At 32.6% G+C, this 16,535-nt stretch overlaps 2 protein-coding genes across 2 annotated transcripts in view; both read right to left on the bottom strand.

The window, feature by feature from the left end:
• Positions 1-1,779, bottom strand: part of LOC137922529 (uncharacterized) — a 44,383-nt gene extending 42,604 nt beyond the window's left edge. Inside the window, exons 1-2 of the mRNA XM_068765588.1 lie at positions 1,692-1,779; positions 420-1,165 (exon numbers count right to left, since the gene is read on the bottom strand). Coding sequence (XP_068621689.1) covers positions 420-1,165; positions 1,692-1,779 — 834 coding nt within the window. The remainder of the gene's footprint in view (positions 1-419; positions 1,166-1,691) is intronic.
• Positions 1,780-11,309: 9,530 nt separating this feature from the next.
• Dyrk2 (Dual-specificity tyrosine phosphorylation-regulated kinase 2) overlaps positions 11,310-16,535 on the bottom strand; it is a 43,023-nt gene continuing 37,797 nt past the window's right edge. Inside the window, exon 9 of the mRNA XM_068765579.1 lies at positions 11,310-11,499. Coding sequence (XP_068621680.1) covers positions 11,310-11,499 — 190 coding nt within the window. The remainder of the gene's footprint in view (positions 11,500-16,535) is intronic.

The raw sequence follows: 16,535 nt of genomic DNA, 5'->3' as shown, positions 1-16,535 counted from the left end.
TTCTCATAGTTGTCCATGAATATCTCCGCCATCAAAGGGGATAACGGAGATCCCATAGCCAATCCTTCACTCTGTCTATAATAACTACCGTTAAACCTAAAATAATTTTGTCGCATGCAAATTTTTGTTAACGTTGCTATTTCGTTCAGCTCCTCCGGATGCAGTGCCCTTCTCTCCAATAGATCTGATAATAATGATAAGCTCTCTTGGTAAGGGACATTGGTAAAAAGATTATCTACATCCAGAGATAAGAACAACGAGTTTTCTGGTAAGGTAACATCCTTCACTTTATTTATCAAATCGAGAGTATTTTGTAAACTATATTTTGGAGAAAATGCCGATTTTGATTTTATTATACTTTTTAACTTTTTAGCTAACTGATATGCTGGACAGCCAATGCATGAAACTATCGGACGTACCGGAACATTGTCCTTATGTATTTTAGGTAACCCGTACAACACAGGTGGCTGCGGATTCATCGGAACAATATGTTTTGATGAATTTTCGTGACTAAAAACGAACTTGGAACTATCTATAGCTTTTTTGATTTCTGTGTTGTAGCGGGTTGTTGGGTCCGAGCGCAGAGCAACAAAATCACCACTGTGAATTATATTATTGACTTTTCCAATGTAATCATTGTGATCTAAAATAACTATACTATTACCCTTATCAGCTTTCGTAACTATTAAATTATTGTCTCTAATTTTACGTTTTAATGATTTCGCCACTCTGATTTCGTCCACAGACGTGTTACTAGGTGAATCGTGCTTTTTTAATTCCTCAGCCACCACCGCCCTGACCGTATTACCTTTACCATTCATCACGCATGCTATCTCCGAATCTATTGCTAGTTCCTCCCTTTCTTTTTGTGTTAGTATTGGTGTTATGTTATATTTGCTACCCTTCTCCAGAAATGTTAACTCTTTGTTGGTTAATTGTATGGTAGTCATGTTTTTTACCCGTGGGTAGAAAACATGATCAGACTGCCCGTCACCATTACCGGCGCTGCCACCGTTATTACATTGCCCTACTTCTCTATGTACACCACCATTTCTGCCACCGGTTCCACCACCATGTTGAGCTGATGTTAACCTACGTAACTTATGTGACTGAATTATGTATTTATCATGCGCTGCCTGTGAAGCGAAATCTCTTGCCTTTTGGTCTAAAAGGTCAAATTCCACATTATGTAAATTGTAAACTAACTCGGTATGTAATACCTTCAAATGTAATTTCAGATTATCTCTAATCTTAAACCACCGGCGAGATTCCGCTTCTAACCAGACCTTCTGAGCCTTACGTATAGCCATATCAGCCGCATGGCTAACTAAGTTACATCGGGTGGCAGCTCAAAACGTTTGGTTTATCCAACAGTGTAAGCGGTTAAATGTAATTCCGGGTTATATTAATATCCGTTCCAACACGGTCAGCCATGCGGCTGATATGGCTATACGTAAGGCTCAGAAGGTCTGGTTAGAAGCGGAATCTCGCCGGTGGTTTAAGATTAGAGATAATCTGAAATTACATTTGAAGGTATTACATACCGAGTTAGTTTACAATTTACATAATGTGGAATTTGACCTTTTAGACCAAAAGGCAAGAGATTTCGCTTCACAGGCAGCGCATGATAAATACATAATTCAGTCACATAAGTTACGTAGGTTAACATCAGCTCAACATGGTGGTGGAACCGGTGGCAGAAATGGTGGTGTACATAGAGAAGTAGGGCAATGTAATAACGGTGGCAGCGCCGGTAATGGTGACGGGCAGTCTGATCATGTTTTCTACCCACGGGTAAAAAACATGACTACCATACAATTAACCAACAAAGAGTTAACATTTCTGGAGAAGGGTAGCAAATATAACATAACACCAATACTAACACAAAAAGAAAGGGAGGAACTAGCAATAGATTCGGAGATAGCATGCGTGATGAATGGTAAAGGTAATACGGTCAGGGCGGTGGTGGCTGAGGAATTAAAAAAGCACGATTCACCTAGTAACACGTCTGTGGACGAAATCAGAGTGGCGAAATCATTAAAACGTAAAATTAGAGACAATAATTTAATAGTTACGAAAGCTGATAAGGGTAATAGTATAGTTATTTTAGATCACAATGATTACATTGGAAAAGTCAATAATATAATTCACAGTGGTGATTTTGTTGCTCTGCGCTCGGACCCAACAACCCGCTACAACACAGAAATCAAAAAAGCTATAGATAGTTCCAAGTTCGTTTTTAGTCACGAAAATTCATCAAAACATATTGTTCCGATGAATCCGCAGCCACCTGTGTTGTACGGGTTACCTAAAATACATAAGGACAATGTTCCGGTACGTCCGATAGTTTCATGCATTGGCTGTCCAGCATATCAGTTAGCTAAAAAGTTAAAAAGTATAATAAAATCAAAATCGGCATTTTCTCCAAAATATAGTTTACAAAATACTCTCGATTTGATAAATAAAGTGAAGGATGTTACCTTACCAGAAAACTCGTTGTTCTTATCTCTGGATGTAGATAATCTTTTTACCAATGTCCCTTACCAAGAGAGCTTATCATTATTATCAGATCTATTGGAGAGAAGGGCACTGCATCCGGAGGAGCTGAACGAAATAGCAACGTTAACAAAAATTTGCATGCGACAAAATTATTTTAGGTTTAACGGTAGTTATTATAGACAGAGTGAAGGATTGGCTATGGGATCTCCGTTATCCCCTTTGATGGCGGAGATATTCATGGACAACTATGAGAATAAATATATTGTGGGTAATAGTAACATCCTTTACTATTATAGGTATGTGGATGATATTCTTATATGCTGGACAGGTACAAGGCAAGACTTGGACAATTTTGTAAGTAATTTAAATAAATTTCATCCAAAAATTAAGTTTAAATTAGAAGTTGAAATTAACAATTCAATTAACTTTCTTGATATCACGATCAAAAAGGAACATTGTCAGCACGTTTTTGAAATATATAGAAAGCCAACTGATACGGATTTGGTAATTCCTTCCTCTTCTTGTCATCCTTGGCAACATAAGCTTGCGGCCTTCAATTCATATATAAATAGATTGATGACATACCCGTTAAATGTAGCAGCATATAATAAAGAACTTAATACTATTTATGCAATAGCTGTTGCAAATGGCTACGAGCGGAGAATGGTGGATGGTTTAATTAGGAAGAAGATGAACCAGCGAGTGAGGGGCCTTTTATACTCAGTGACACCTGAGCGCGGTGTCCAAAACTGTAGGTCTAGTTTAGTGTATTTGGGACCAATATCCGAAAAATTATCTAAAATATTAAGAAAAAAACGGCGTTTCTGTTTCATTCAGAACCAACAACACTATTCGGCGTGCGATTTGCAACGGCAAGGAAAAAACAGAGGTTGACAAAAAGTCGAGTATTTATAGGTTGAAGTGTGGTGGGTGTGAAGGGGTGTACGTGGGGCAAACTGGTCGAAGTTTCAACATTCGTTATAAGGAGCATATTTCCGCATATAGAAATGATCGCCCTGAAAGATCTCATTTTTCTAAACATTTATTAGAGACTGGACATAGTTTGCCCCATGGTCATTCCTATGACGTGCTGCACACCTGTAGCAAAGGATTACGTATGGACGTGTTGGAACGGCTAGAAATAATAAGACACGCGGGTAGTGGACCTGTATTTAATGAGCAGGTCAATGTCTCCTCCTCTCCATTGTTGCAGGTTTGTCTGGGGAATCGGTCGGGGCACTCGTCTGTTACGTAAAACCTCAAATATAACAAATGCGTAAGAGAGGGTAAAATAAAAATACCCACGTGGTCGATCACGTGACATTAAGTTGTGGTGGGGAGGAGGTGACATATAAATAACAAAGCGACAGCGGACTGAGCTCACTCGGTGTTTAGCACTAATCTGTGTAACAACTCCTGAAGATGCCCCGTGGAGGGGTGAAACACGTGTTGAGTGAATTTACGGTGGCGGTTGTGTAGTTGGCATTGTCTGTCGCATGCGCATTTACGAGCGGGCTGGCGGGCGGTGCACTTTCATGCACGACAACCACTGCATGTGCGGAGGTGGCTAGATATTGGTCCTTTGTTATTCTTTTTTATTCTGTTTTTTTTATTTACAATTTTTAATTTACAAATGTTTAGTTTGACATTTTATTTATTTATTAAATCACCTCGATTATTGACTTGATATTTTATAACGTTTTGTGTTGTTGTGGCCTTGTTTCATTTGACTCTTTATTTTGGTCCTAACTTTTGTTTCTACTGATGGTTTACTGCAGCACTTCTTTGCAGAACTTTAGGAATGAGGTCAAAATGTGTCGTCACCCATGGGTGAGGGATCCCTCATGAGGGAGGTGATACTTTCTTTTATTTTTCTACCTATTTCCACCTGCAGATAAAGGCGGAATCCTCTAAATACAGGATAAAGTCTTGTCTAAGTAAGGCGCCTTCGGATCCTAAGTCGCTTAAAATTCATATATGAGCGAGGGAGCTCAATTTATTTATATACATCATTATTTTTAATCATTTCATCTGAAAAACGTTCACTGCTGGTCATTGGTCTCCCAGATAGATTTCGATTATGACCGATTCGAAGCTTTAAGTATCCATAATCCCACTCATAACTTTACAAAGTTATCTGACCACCTTTCGAATGGATCTCCTACACCGCGCTTGCCGTTCTTTTGTCTCTATTATAAAATCTTAACCTTCATCGGAGGTAGACATCGATAGGTAAATAATGTTATTAGCAATTCTGAAAAGATATAAAATTATCTGAAGAAAACCAAAAATAGTTTGTCAGATAAGATAGCATTCAGATTTAAGCTTTAATTTAAATCATCATTGTTTACCATCATTTCAGCTACAGGATGTCCACTGCTATTTGTCTCCCAGATAGATTTCGAAAAGGATCGATTTGAACCTGCCTGCATCAGAATTATCTCTCATTACAATTAATGCTTATAATTAATCTTGACCCATCTAGGATGCAAGCAAGTACAAATTAAAAAAAAATGATTGGTGTATTGACACCAACACACTAATCGTCATTCTGTACTTCACAATGATTCTTCACTAAAGATAGGTAAAAAAGCATAGTGAAGATGAAGATAATTCCCTGTCTATAAGCATTACGACCGTTGACAACGAGAACATCGATGCGAAGAGATGAAACAGAAAAAGATAGAAAAGAATAACATATTATAAATACATTTAAAAAACTTTTAAGTTAAACGGTTTTTTGATACCCATATTGTGGTGGTTGTGGAAAAATATGTACCTAGTCCGCCATATTGGAACGGCGTCCATCTTGCATTTTAAATTTTGACATAATCATCATGTTTTACTAGTGTAGCCCTTTCATTTGATACTCACATTGAGGGGGTTAAGGAAAAATATATAATCCGCCATTTTGTATCGGCGGCCACCTTAGATTGATAATGTTATTGATTTTATGATATTGTATTGTCATCTAAATTAAATTTGTGTACCAAATTTCAGATCAATCTGACAACGGGAAGGTGCTTAAATTTCAACTTCTAATTTTGACCCAAATAAATAAACAAATAAATTCCGTACGGGTCGAACTAAATAAAACCGTTTACTAAAAGGAATAAGAGTCACAATAAAAAGAATAAATAAATTTGGAAGAACTTTAATATTCGTTATGATTCCATCGAAACAAACACTTTAATTAGACATATACATATACTTTCGACAATTGTTATTAATGGGAAGTCACAAATACCGAACATCACCTAACCACCGGAATAATTTAACTAAACGGAAGGAAATGCGAATATATATACGTTCCTTTTTACAACTATACGTGATACTAAAAGATAACTTAAATGGACTTGTGCTTAACTTCTATTTAGTAACTTAAAACGAACAGAACTGAATATTATCGATTTTAATTGTTCCCGATACGGTGGATAAAAAAAAATCATGCGCTACGTATGATAAATAACGATCGAAATAGATGGAGTTAGTAGATGTCAATGATACAAGATTTGAATATAGAATTCCATAAGCCTGTCATACCGCCACCAAATAAAACTTTAAAAAATCATTTTATACTATATATATATATATATATATAATTATATATATATATATAATTATATATATATATAATTATATATATATATAATTTTATATATATATATATATATCACTTGTGAACTAATTCCGATGTATTGAAAATGTGACCACAAAAAACCTTCAGTTTGATGTGGGTAGTTCTAATATGAGGGAGCGTTTAGAGCGGTCATAGCCATGTAATTTATCTTGTAGAATGTCATTTTAAGAAAGTAAGAAAATTATTATATTATATTATATTTAGCCACTTCCGCACATGCAGAGGTAGTCGTGCAACAAAGTGCATCGCCCGTCAGCCTGCTGGCTGCTAAATATTGGTCCTTTTCTTACTTAGGATGGACTTTCGCAAAGTAACGCCTGATTACATCTAATATTTTAAGAAAGCTCAATTTGATTCAAGTTTCTTTCAAATTAGTTATATATTGTTCATAATATATTTAGTAAAAGCTTATAACGATTTACCATTACACTATGATATTGATCTATTTAACACTAGCGCATGTAAAATTTGAAATATCCTAAATAAGGAATATTTTGGTAATCATAGGTGATAAGAAATAGGTGGGAAAATCATTTGTTTTGTTGTTTTTTTTCTCTATATTTCTGTATGTTTAACATCAATCAATATAAACGTTATAATACATAACGCCATATAAGTGGAAGCTTATAATTAACGATTGTCAAAAGCAATTGTCGTATTTTTAAAAATTTGTTATTAGTCTGTAATCTTTCTGTAAAATAATTAAAGTTAAAATAAAATGTAATAATTATATATAAATATAATATTTATACTTAAATATATATGTACATATATATATATATATATATATATATATATATATATATATATATACATATATATATACATACATACAATAATTATAAAAAATTATTGCACGACTACTGCTACATATCGAGAGTAGCTATATATTAGTCCTTTTCTTACTGAGGATGGTAATAAGTTATAAATATTTATATTTTTGTTGTGAACAGAGAATAGGAAAAAAAGTCTTATTCCTCAATAATAAACCTTACTTTGAATATATATAAGGCAGTTTTTAATACATTTAAATAATTCATAAAGCAAATATCGACGTCGTGACTTTACTGTGAAAGTACTGAAAGTCTCCATCAATTTCGATCGGTGATGGTGAAGAAATATCTTCTGCCATTTATAAATATAGCAGATTAAAGCTATATTTTAATGGTAATGCTATATTAAAGCTATTTAGTTTCATTGATGAAAAACATAAGTACATATACATCTATTTACGAGAAATAAAAATCTAAAAAATATATAAATAAATAATTTTTTTTTTTAATGAATGTGAATTATTGTTGACTATCTCGAAAATTTCGCATCTCCCACCGTATCTACATTCCTATCTAAAGTTACATTTTTTTTCTTAAATTTATTTGAATATGGCTTGGCCTACTTATAAATTTCAACTACTTCACGAATACATATATACAGATTAGACCATTCTCATTAATATTTATTGAAGACGCTTAATACAATGATAATAACTACATAATTATTCTTTCAATGACTTCCATCTGACACAACATATTTTTGTAAAAGTAAATATCAAATAAACATTGTAACATATTTCAAAAAGATCTGCACAATTTAATATTCTTCAGAAAATTGACTTCACGGAGATCTGGTGCTGGAGACGGATGCTCAGAATCCAGTGGAAGGCGCACCGAATCAACGTTTAGATTCTAAAAGAGCTCAACATAAAAGAAAGGTCATCGTCGACTGTGTAAATACGTTCCCCAAGTTCTTTGGACATGTGGTAGAAGTAAATGTAGAAGGAGAACGATCTCGTGCATGTTCTCCAATGATATGTACAGACATCATCAAAACTGTCACTAATAAGTCAGTAAATGAATGATCTCACTACGCAAAACATCGAGCGACGCATAGCTGGAGCATTTTGACAAAAGTGCAAAAATGAAAATTAGAATAGAAGATCCAATATTGAAATTAAGGAAGCTAAATTACAAAAACATGGATAAATGATAGGATATATTTCTTTAACAATGCATTATTTATAACCTGATAATTATATAAAAAAGTGTTTGACAACAATCTACAATTACAACATATTTTACTTTAATATATTGAACTACACGAGCTGAGTTAATATCATATATTTACATGTATTAGATAGTTGCAACGCCATACATGGTTATAAGTATCAATGTAGTATAGTCCAGTCGAAAGAGGTCTAGGCTAGGCGCTTTCAATGCATTACCAGTTCAAGCCTATTGAATCTGTTGATGCTATAAAGCAAACTGTTGAATACGTAAAATATTACAACGAAAGTATTTTAATGATTTATGAATGAAACTAACTGATATAGTTGGATTAACAAGTTGAAACACCCTGTATAATATGACGATGGCTTGATGATTCTGTAGACCAGCGCAAAGACTATCAAAAGAGGCATTGGACAAAGGGTACAAAAAATCTCACTAAAGTGTACAGGCCGCTTTGATACGGTCCTATCGGATATCTATAGGAATAGGCCTTTCAGCAATGAACGTCCTATGGCTAAATTATTGATAACTGAGATAATTTACTTTTATTCAAATTGTTTTTATCTTCAACTCCAGTTTTCTTTTAATGTATGATACTCTTTGTGTCTATATAGGTTTATGCCTTGCAGCGTTACGGCTATTTAGGAAATTTTGATGAAATGTTTGAAAATCATAAACTGGGTTTAGAAACGAAATCTGAATACTTTGTCGAACTCATCATTATAAATGTTGGAACTATCAATGAAAATAAAATCGAAGAAGAGAACTATTTAGATTATGTCTTGCTTTAAAAATCTTTCTTAATTGAACCATTACAGAAAAAAATTTCTATTTACTACAAAAAGTTGCTATTATCGCTGAAAATATTTCAGAAGAAATGTAAGAATAAGAAGACCAGATAAGATACAGTGCAGATCTTTTTAAAATATTTTGCAAAGATATTATATCTGAACATAAAAGACTTGTGTTACAATTGTATTTTTGTGAGTTGTATTGTATTATATTATTGTGAGTTGATGATGAAATCAATGTAATCCTACTTCTACCACATTCATAATGCGAAATACATCACCAATTATACTTGATAATTTGTGATACAATTGATGACTAAGGTTTCGCTGATGGAACATATTATTAGAAATATTTTACACATTCATTTTTGAGTTTCCAGTAACAGCTTATTGATGTGACCCAAAAATGAGCGATTTTTTTTTATTAACCTATCTATTACGATCCATTTATAAAACCTAAACAATCACATTTCTAAACATTTATCACTATTGTTTACAAATCTAAATTATCTATAATTCATTTTGGTATATGTTAATTATATTGAACTAGAGAAACAAATTGATCTACACTAAAAGACATATTGAAATCGAAGCAATCTATCGCGAAAGAATAGGTATTTCAACTATTCATATGATAGCTATAATTTCAAAAACATTTCGGAAGTGTTTCAATAAAGTGGTCCATCGTTATATGTCCGGACGAGATACAATATCTTTCTCGTGAATAAACACATTGATATATTTCCAAGTCCCTTTAGTTATCTTTACTCGCTATATTCATCTTACTTTGTAAATTCATACAAGATAGAGGTCCGATTCAAAAAGTTTTTATGTCACTAAACGCAAGATTTCAAAGTTATTCGAAAATCTTATCGTAGAAAGTTTCTACATTATCTAATATCATACTTTTCTAACGTAGGTCCGTAACATATATGATATGAAAATTCATATACGTATACCATCTTGTACTATGAATCAGTCATGTAAGTTAAGAAATCTGTTATTTTTTTTAATTTCTAGTATTTATCGAAGTATCTCAGTAAAATCTCCTTGGTCATTAAGGAAATTATTGCAAATATTTATTCATGTTGTTTTAAACTATTCCTATTTCTGTTAGCCATGCCATGTTTTGAGGAAACCATTAATTTATCTTATTTTTTAAGTTTCCTGAGATTTTGTAAGACGTACATGTGGAATAAATGAAATAAAAAAATGGAATAAAAAAAATTAAAAATCGCCCAGAAACTGTCAGGAAATATAATGACTGTTATAACTGTGCATTTGACAGTTCACTGTGAAGTTCGCGCGTTTGACAGTTGTCATTTCGCTTTGAACTTCGCGCGTTTGACAGTTGTCATTGAGCTACGCGCGTTTAATTGTTCACTCGTTGGAGACTTCTACATATTTTTTAATTTCATATTTGAAATAAGTTACATAAATTTATTCAACAATTTCTACAAGTACAAAGTCTGATTCACGAAAAACAGTTAGTACTCTCTTTTGTCAATCAAATACGTAACCTTATTCAAGTATAACACTTCTAATAGTTTGAATGTTAATTAAGTTAAAGTTACACAGGTAATTATAGTTAAACAGTTATATATTAACCAACTAATTTTTTCCAACGATAATTCAAACTCAGTCTCGCTTTGGCACACGCATATCAGAATACTGACGATAGGAAACAATTATAGATCAAATTGAACATTTTATTATTTTTAGTACGACATTATCAGGTGTATCTGACCGCCTGAATAAAACTTGATGTCGGAATTGGCTTTTGAAGATTGGAAATTTCAAAAGGCGGCTTATAAAACGATTGGCTTTGGCAATAGTTGCGAGAGACATTTCCAAAAAAATCGAAGCGTCATTTTTACGATTGTGTATTTGAAATCGCTTCACAAATGTCACTGGGACAATTGTAATACACAAGCCTAAATATTCCACGACATAAATAAATTTTTATATCAATGTCGTCATTTAGAATTGTCGAATTATTAACGGATTCTTTTTAAAATCGTTTTCAATTACAGTTTACGATCTAAATCGATTAAACATTATTAATTATCGTTTTTAAAATTTCTCTCTCGATTTATTAAGTTTTGTTTCAAAATTTTATTATATTTACATAAAATTATGAATAGTTTGCAAATGTTTTTTTGCAAAATAAAGAATAATAAATATATAAGCGTTTACATCGATTTGATTTCTATATTTCTATAATTATTATCAAGTACATTAAGACACTGTAACACGAATGAAATGTCGAAGATATATTGACGATTTTAAGTCAGAAACAGAAAGGGCCAATGTTTAATTGGATTTGTGTCAGGGTACTCCACCGGAGTGGGTGCGAGTTCAGCTGTGTCTAGGTCACGCCCTGCCCAACATGGCCGCCACGTCTCCAGCTGACTGGGAGTGCAGGAGGGCTGAGCGGGCCGGCCTCGGAGGTGCCAGTCGAGGGAGGGCCAGAACTCCGGCAGTTGTGCTGCCCAGAGCGCAGCCGGTTACGAACTCGTGTCGCGTCGCCTCTGTTGGTGTGATGCGGCGTTTCGGATCCCATCTGCCAAAATCAAAAATCATTAATTCTATGAAGATATCCAAAGGGAAAATTCTTTTTCAAATGAAAATAAAACTTATAAATATGATTTAAATTATCTTTAGTATTGAATAAATTTATCACCATTATGTGTCATGTCATATATATCTAAAAATCACTAGTATATTTCGGTAGTAATAACTACATTATAAATAATATATGATACATATTTTTATAACGTAAAATAATCAACAATTTAAATGATTTTTATTATTATGAATATGCACATTAAAACATCCAGTTGAATTTTTTAATTATACACATTTAATAAATTTTTTAAACTACTCTAACTAACATTCCAATGAAATTCGCTTTATTTAAAAAAATGGCTTGAATTTCTTTTGTTAAAGAGGTTTTACTCTTGTATAGTACAGAACATACGGGCGTATTTTATATCCTAACAGCGCTCTCTTGCAACACAAATGTAATTTCACTGAAACTGAATATATTACTAATAAAATTGAGTGCTATTAACAATGGATTTCATAACAATATAGATGATGTAACGTTTGATTGCGCTTTGAATAAGTCCAATGTGCTACAATGTGTATGTGCTGAAATTCATTTACAGGAGCCAGCTCGAAAAAGGTTCTTATAAGGAAAAAATCTTTATATAATTTAAAAATGGTACCATTGTTTTCCCATAAAAATCAAAGACACATTGCTATCAAGAATTTTTTTGATAATCAAAATAGCATAGGCGTGTTAAGCTGTAATGAAATTTAAAAAATATATTAAAAATTATTTAAAAATGATTATGAATATCAAGTCAGTCGGAAGATGCACATTCACAAAAACCGCTACAATATACAGTCTTGACTAGGAAATATAACAAGATTAATCTTTACAAATAAATAAAATTAGTATCTGTTTGTAATATTAAAATGACCGCTTTTTACTACATACATATGTATATATATATACGGTACATATACTAATGTTTTTTAATTTTTTGTCTGTCTATTTGTTCCGGATAATCTTTTAAATGGCTGGACCGATTTTATTGGTAATACTGGCAAATAGCTGTTTTAATAAGGAGTAATTTACGCTACTTTTATTTCAGAAAAAATTAAAAAAAAAAAAATTTTTTTGGTGAAATTCCAACAGCCTGTTAATAAATATTGCAGTGTACGAAATAGAAATCTTATTTTTGTAAGCAGTCATTAGTTTTTATTAGAATAATATAAAAAAATGAAATGATCTTTGAAAAAAGGTTAATTTTTACATTCATCAACAATAGGCTAATGGCTTTTGACAGCATGGAGTCTGTCAAAACAGCCAGCTACATATTTATAAATCATTTTCCAATTTTAAATACTTCGTTATAATTTTACTAATTTCACAATGTTTACCGTTAAGAAAAATATAAACAGTTTAAAACCACCAACGTATATTATTGCTTTAACCCAATTATTTTTTACCGTTAATCGCAAAGTCTCACGTGTCGCCTTAAATAGATAAACCGTCGAACAAGATGTTTATAGAGCTTGGATTCCGTTGACGTTACTGGTGCGGCTTCAGTTCAAATGGAAATTATAACCAGTCGTGATGTGGAGTTATATCGTGCGGTTCAACTATTACGAAAGATGCAAAATGTCACTTGATTTGAATAGAATTTTCTAATCTAATTTAGTTGGCTAATATTGCATAGCACTATCCTTTTATATTCTTTCGTTTCTTCATATTTTTAGTCAATTGACGCCATCTATAAGGCACGGCCCTCCACCAAAAGATAGTCATTGTGACCGGTCTTGCACTTGGTCAGTCCAGCTTGTGGTGGGCCTGCCTAGGTGAGAACTTTTCGGCTACAACTGCCTTCGGCTGCAAGAGCGATGTATGCACCTCACTGCACCTTCAGATGTGCAATTCTTCGAGTTGGCAGTGTCATACTTAGCCATATATCTTTACAAAACTCTATTAATAATGTGGTTTACATTTAAAAGTGTATATATGTGCATATGAATATATATATATATATATATATATATATATATATATAAAATTCTCGTGTCACGGTGTTCGAACTTGAACTCCTCCGAAACGGCTTGACCGATTTTTACCAAATTTTACATGCGTATTCAGTATGTCTAAGAATCGGCTACTTTCTATTTTCCATACCCCTAAGTGATAAGGGTGGTCCACCCCTAAATTTTATTTTTAATTTTTTAGACAATTTTTTTGGTTTTTATTTTATTATGATACAGCATACAAAAATACATACAAACCTAAATTTTCACCCCTCTACGATCAACCCTTATCTTACATTTGTTAATTAAAAACTTTAATTTTTTTTTGCAAAACAACGTTTGCGGGATCAGCTAGTATATATATAATAAGAATAGAAGGATGTAAAGAATGACTTTGACAGGGGATGTCATGTAGACTCAGATTTGCGATGTACGATGTGAAAGTTCTTGGTTTAAATCAAATTTTTTCACTGATACATCCCCACATATATAGTGTAGTTATTGTATCGTGTAGTTATTAGAATCCATTGCAGTGTAAAAGGTAATTCACGGCGTCTACAACAACGGGTGTCTATCACCGTTCACTAGGCACGAATTTCATCAGATAATTTGTTCTGTACGTAAGAATCGGATTACATTCCGTGTTATATAATCCATTCGGTTAGTCGGTGTTGCAAAGTTATTATTTATTTGCATCTCCTTCATGTAGCCCGCGAACAATACGTTGCAACAAGATTGTATGCAAATTATTTTATCTGGGTAATCGAAATACTAATTTTTACTACACACATCAGTGCGTATGTCGACATCGTGTTTCTGTACGTTATTTTTCTTTACATGAAAAGTTAATATAAATTGATATATTGTTCCATTATTTTTATATTACCGAATACGAAATATATTAATTCAAAATCTATTATTAAATATACATGGTGATTGAATATAGTTGTAAAAGCTTTAAAGTGGTGAATGTATAGCATATTTTAAATCACCTGTATAAAATTATCACTCTGAAATATACCACAATTGTTTGGTGTTGGAATGCTAGTGGCATCAGAAATTCTTCAGTGACAGATAGAAATAAAAACAGCAGACGGCTCATCACACAATAATGTGCAAACTAGGCAAGAATTCAATTTACTTTGCGAAATAAGCTGTCTGCAAAACAATCCATAAACATCCTTCTCATCTCAAATACGTGAGGGACATCGGATAGTTTTAGCGTCAGTCCTGGAAAGAGGGCTCCGGGGGAATCGCTGCTCACCAGAGCACCAGCTCAGGCTCATGGAGTGACCAATTCGACTCTTAGATAAGTTAAACAATAGAATATAACATATATTTTTATATTAACTTGGTAGGAGGTAGTAAACAATAGCTAACTTTATTATGTATAAATTAAAATTATAAAAATATATTTATAAATATATTTTATGTTCACGCTATTCATTAATTCTAAAATCACTGATTTTTGAGTGCACCATACAAGAAAATGACCTTATACAATTAAAAAAATTAAATAACCAATCAGTCTGTATATCTGTATATCAGTATATATATATATATATATATATATATATATATATATATATAGATACATAACACAATAACGCATAAGTCCGTTTTTTTGGTAAACGATTTGCGTATTAAATTGGATAAAAAATTGCGTTTATCTTAATTATAAGGTAATGGTAATTTTTATGCTTTCAGTCAACAAAACATATAAGGGCCGCCAAAAATAGCGGCAAATTATATATAGAGGAAATAAACTTCGCGGGTATGCATTTTATATTTTAGTTTTAAATACAATTATTTACCAGAAGTAATAAAAATATATATCAATGATACATATCGTAATTGTTTGTTCATTCTTAAAACTATGTATTGAATATATGTTACGATACTGGCAACATTTATTCTGTTAACCCGTCGACGGTAAAAATAATTTAAGAGGTAAAAATGGCGGCAAATGAAACAGATTTAAAGCCCCTGGTACTAGCCATACTTCTTCATTGTATTAAAATTATTCATATTAAAATTTACAAATTAGTTGCTAAAATCTATATATCTATCCGTCTTTTGTTGCCAATAATATAATAAATTATTATTAATAACAATATGTTAGAGAAATAAATAAATTTTTAATTACGTCAGTGAAGTATAAGTGATATAAAGATGGAATATCACAGGCGATAGCAAAAAGCAGTCTGTCTGTTGTGTAATAAATGCATTCGCAGGCAGTTCTAAAACACTTTCAAATGCACTGCAGTCACTTCGGCCGCTGACCGCTGGACACCTAAATGTAGATCAAGGCGACACTATCACTTTAGGTTTCAGTCCAATCTAAACTCGTGCTTCCAAAGGCTTTAAGCTTCGATATATACGTAATAAAGTTGCAGAGCTGTTTAGGTTTATTATACAAATAGTTTTGTAGTTTGTAATAATTCGTGTACATTTTGCTATTAATGACATTAATAGCAAAATGTACACGAATTATTACAAACTTAGTTAATGAGAATAGGTATAAATTTTTACAAGTTTTTGTTGGCAAATGAGCTTTACAACCATATTCAATCATCCTATAGGTTTTCCTATTCTTATTTGTGTATTTAATTCATTGCCCAGTATTGTCACGATTTAATACACCTGTCTAGAGTACTTCTATAGAAACAAAATAAAATGTTTATGTTCCCGCCAACATTAAAAAAAACACGAAAGGGTACTATTGATACGTAATCCCTTTTTTCTATTCCTCGTAGCATTTCCAATCTCTCTCATTTACCGTACATCGCCCCTGCCGCATACAAATTTATTTACGTCTAATTAAATACTAACAACTTAGAGCAATGGTTACCTCACGCCGGCATTCCATCGAGCAACAACTTTCGAACGTTCTTCCTTGTTCCTTTGATCACTTCATGGTATACCGTTACAGTGCGGTCTAGTACGTAACTAGGTGGGAAGGACTACTTCCTCATGCAAGGGAAAAGTGCACTTAAATTTTAATCGCTAAAGCTTAATTTTAAACCGCAATAA

Source organism: Battus philenor, unplaced genomic scaffold, assembly GCF_028537555.1.
Source record: "Battus philenor isolate CCGP_79_NKW_IND1 unplaced genomic scaffold, ilBatPhil1.0.hap1 SCAF_2, whole genome shotgun sequence".
Taxonomy (NCBI): Eukaryota; Metazoa; Arthropoda; class Insecta; order Lepidoptera; family Papilionidae; genus Battus; species Battus philenor.
Note: the sequence above shows the minus strand (reverse complement) of the source record. Positions and strands in the feature narration are given on the sequence as shown.